Source organism: Sinocyclocheilus anshuiensis, unplaced genomic scaffold (assembly GCF_001515605.1).
Source record: "Sinocyclocheilus anshuiensis isolate Anshui unplaced genomic scaffold, SAMN03320099.WGS_v1.1 scaffold1089, whole genome shotgun sequence".
NCBI classification, from domain to species: Eukaryota; Metazoa; Chordata; class Actinopteri; order Cypriniformes; family Cyprinidae; genus Sinocyclocheilus; species Sinocyclocheilus anshuiensis.
The window spans coordinates 1,329,804-1,330,772 of NW_015555709.1; the positions used below are offsets into that span (position 1 = coordinate 1,329,804).

At 42.1% G+C, this 969-nt stretch overlaps 1 protein-coding gene across 2 annotated transcripts in view; it reads left to right on the top strand.

Annotated features, from left to right (window-relative positions):
* The first annotated feature begins 34 nt into the window (after positions 1-34).
* LOC107671862 (inactive dipeptidyl peptidase 10-like) overlaps positions 35-969 on the top strand; it is a 59,217-nt gene continuing 58,282 nt past the window's right edge. For both annotated transcript variants that reach the window (XM_016464855.1, XM_016464857.1), the window contains exon 1: positions 35-152. In XM_016464855.1, the coding sequence (XP_016320341.1) occupies positions 114-152 (39 nt within the window). In that variant the 5' untranslated portion in view covers positions 35-113. The remainder of the gene's footprint in view (positions 153-969) is intronic.

A 969-nucleotide genomic window follows, 5' to 3' on the forward strand; every position in this document is an offset into this window, starting at 1 on the left:
TCCGCCAGTGGGGTGTCTAGAGCAACTTGCAGCACGAACTCAAGCAAGGCTCTGAAGTGCTGGAAGAGCAGTGAACTGCATTAGAAGCTGGATCTGTGCTGAATCCTGCAAACATGATTGCCTCCACACAGCAGAACATGACAACGGAGCTGGTAAACGAAGCTGAACCGCATGTTTTATGTTTTGCATGAGCAAAGACTAAATGCAGATTGACGATCAAACGGTTTTGATGCTGTATTTTACAAATCTGTGTGAACAAGAGCCGCAGCAAAGGAGCGCGTGCATGTGCGAGAGCATACAAATCCCTGCACGCGACCACTATTCTCCTTTCATATCCTGTTTCTGAACTGTATCTAAGCTTGTTTCAACTCATGTCCCCGTCAGAGTACATTTAAACACGTGCTTTTTCAGCACAGGTGTTGTTCGCATTGATTCGCCTCGGTTTTCATTCATGCTTTCGAAGGAGCTGTCCGCATCCCTCCATCTGCTTCGCTCCGTTACACCAGTTACTACTGCAGTGCTTTCAGTGACTCACTGATGAACTGAAGTAGGGATTTTCCGAAGAGCTTAATATCAGCCTGTCGTTTTCAACTTCTTCTTAAAGGTTTTGATATTTGAGTTCGATATTTGTGTTGTTCAGTCGCGCAACTGAACCTGACAGCTGCCTTGAAGTGATGTGAATTCCCTGTGAAGATGACAAGAGCTCTGGACGTTTATCTCAAAGACGCGATCATCTGTGAGAAACCCTAATGAGACTCTTTATCCATCCTACACAAAAATCTGCATAAGAGTCACTGATGTGACGAACACTGTCCGGGTCTTTATGTTATTCAAAATAGTTTATACAAAATGACTCGAATACCAATAGTACTAAAATGTTTAAAAGTCATTTTGACATTATTTGTTGGTTTTAAAACAATCAAAAAGTCTAGATGTTGTAACTGTTCAGAGTTTGTTATACTGTATATA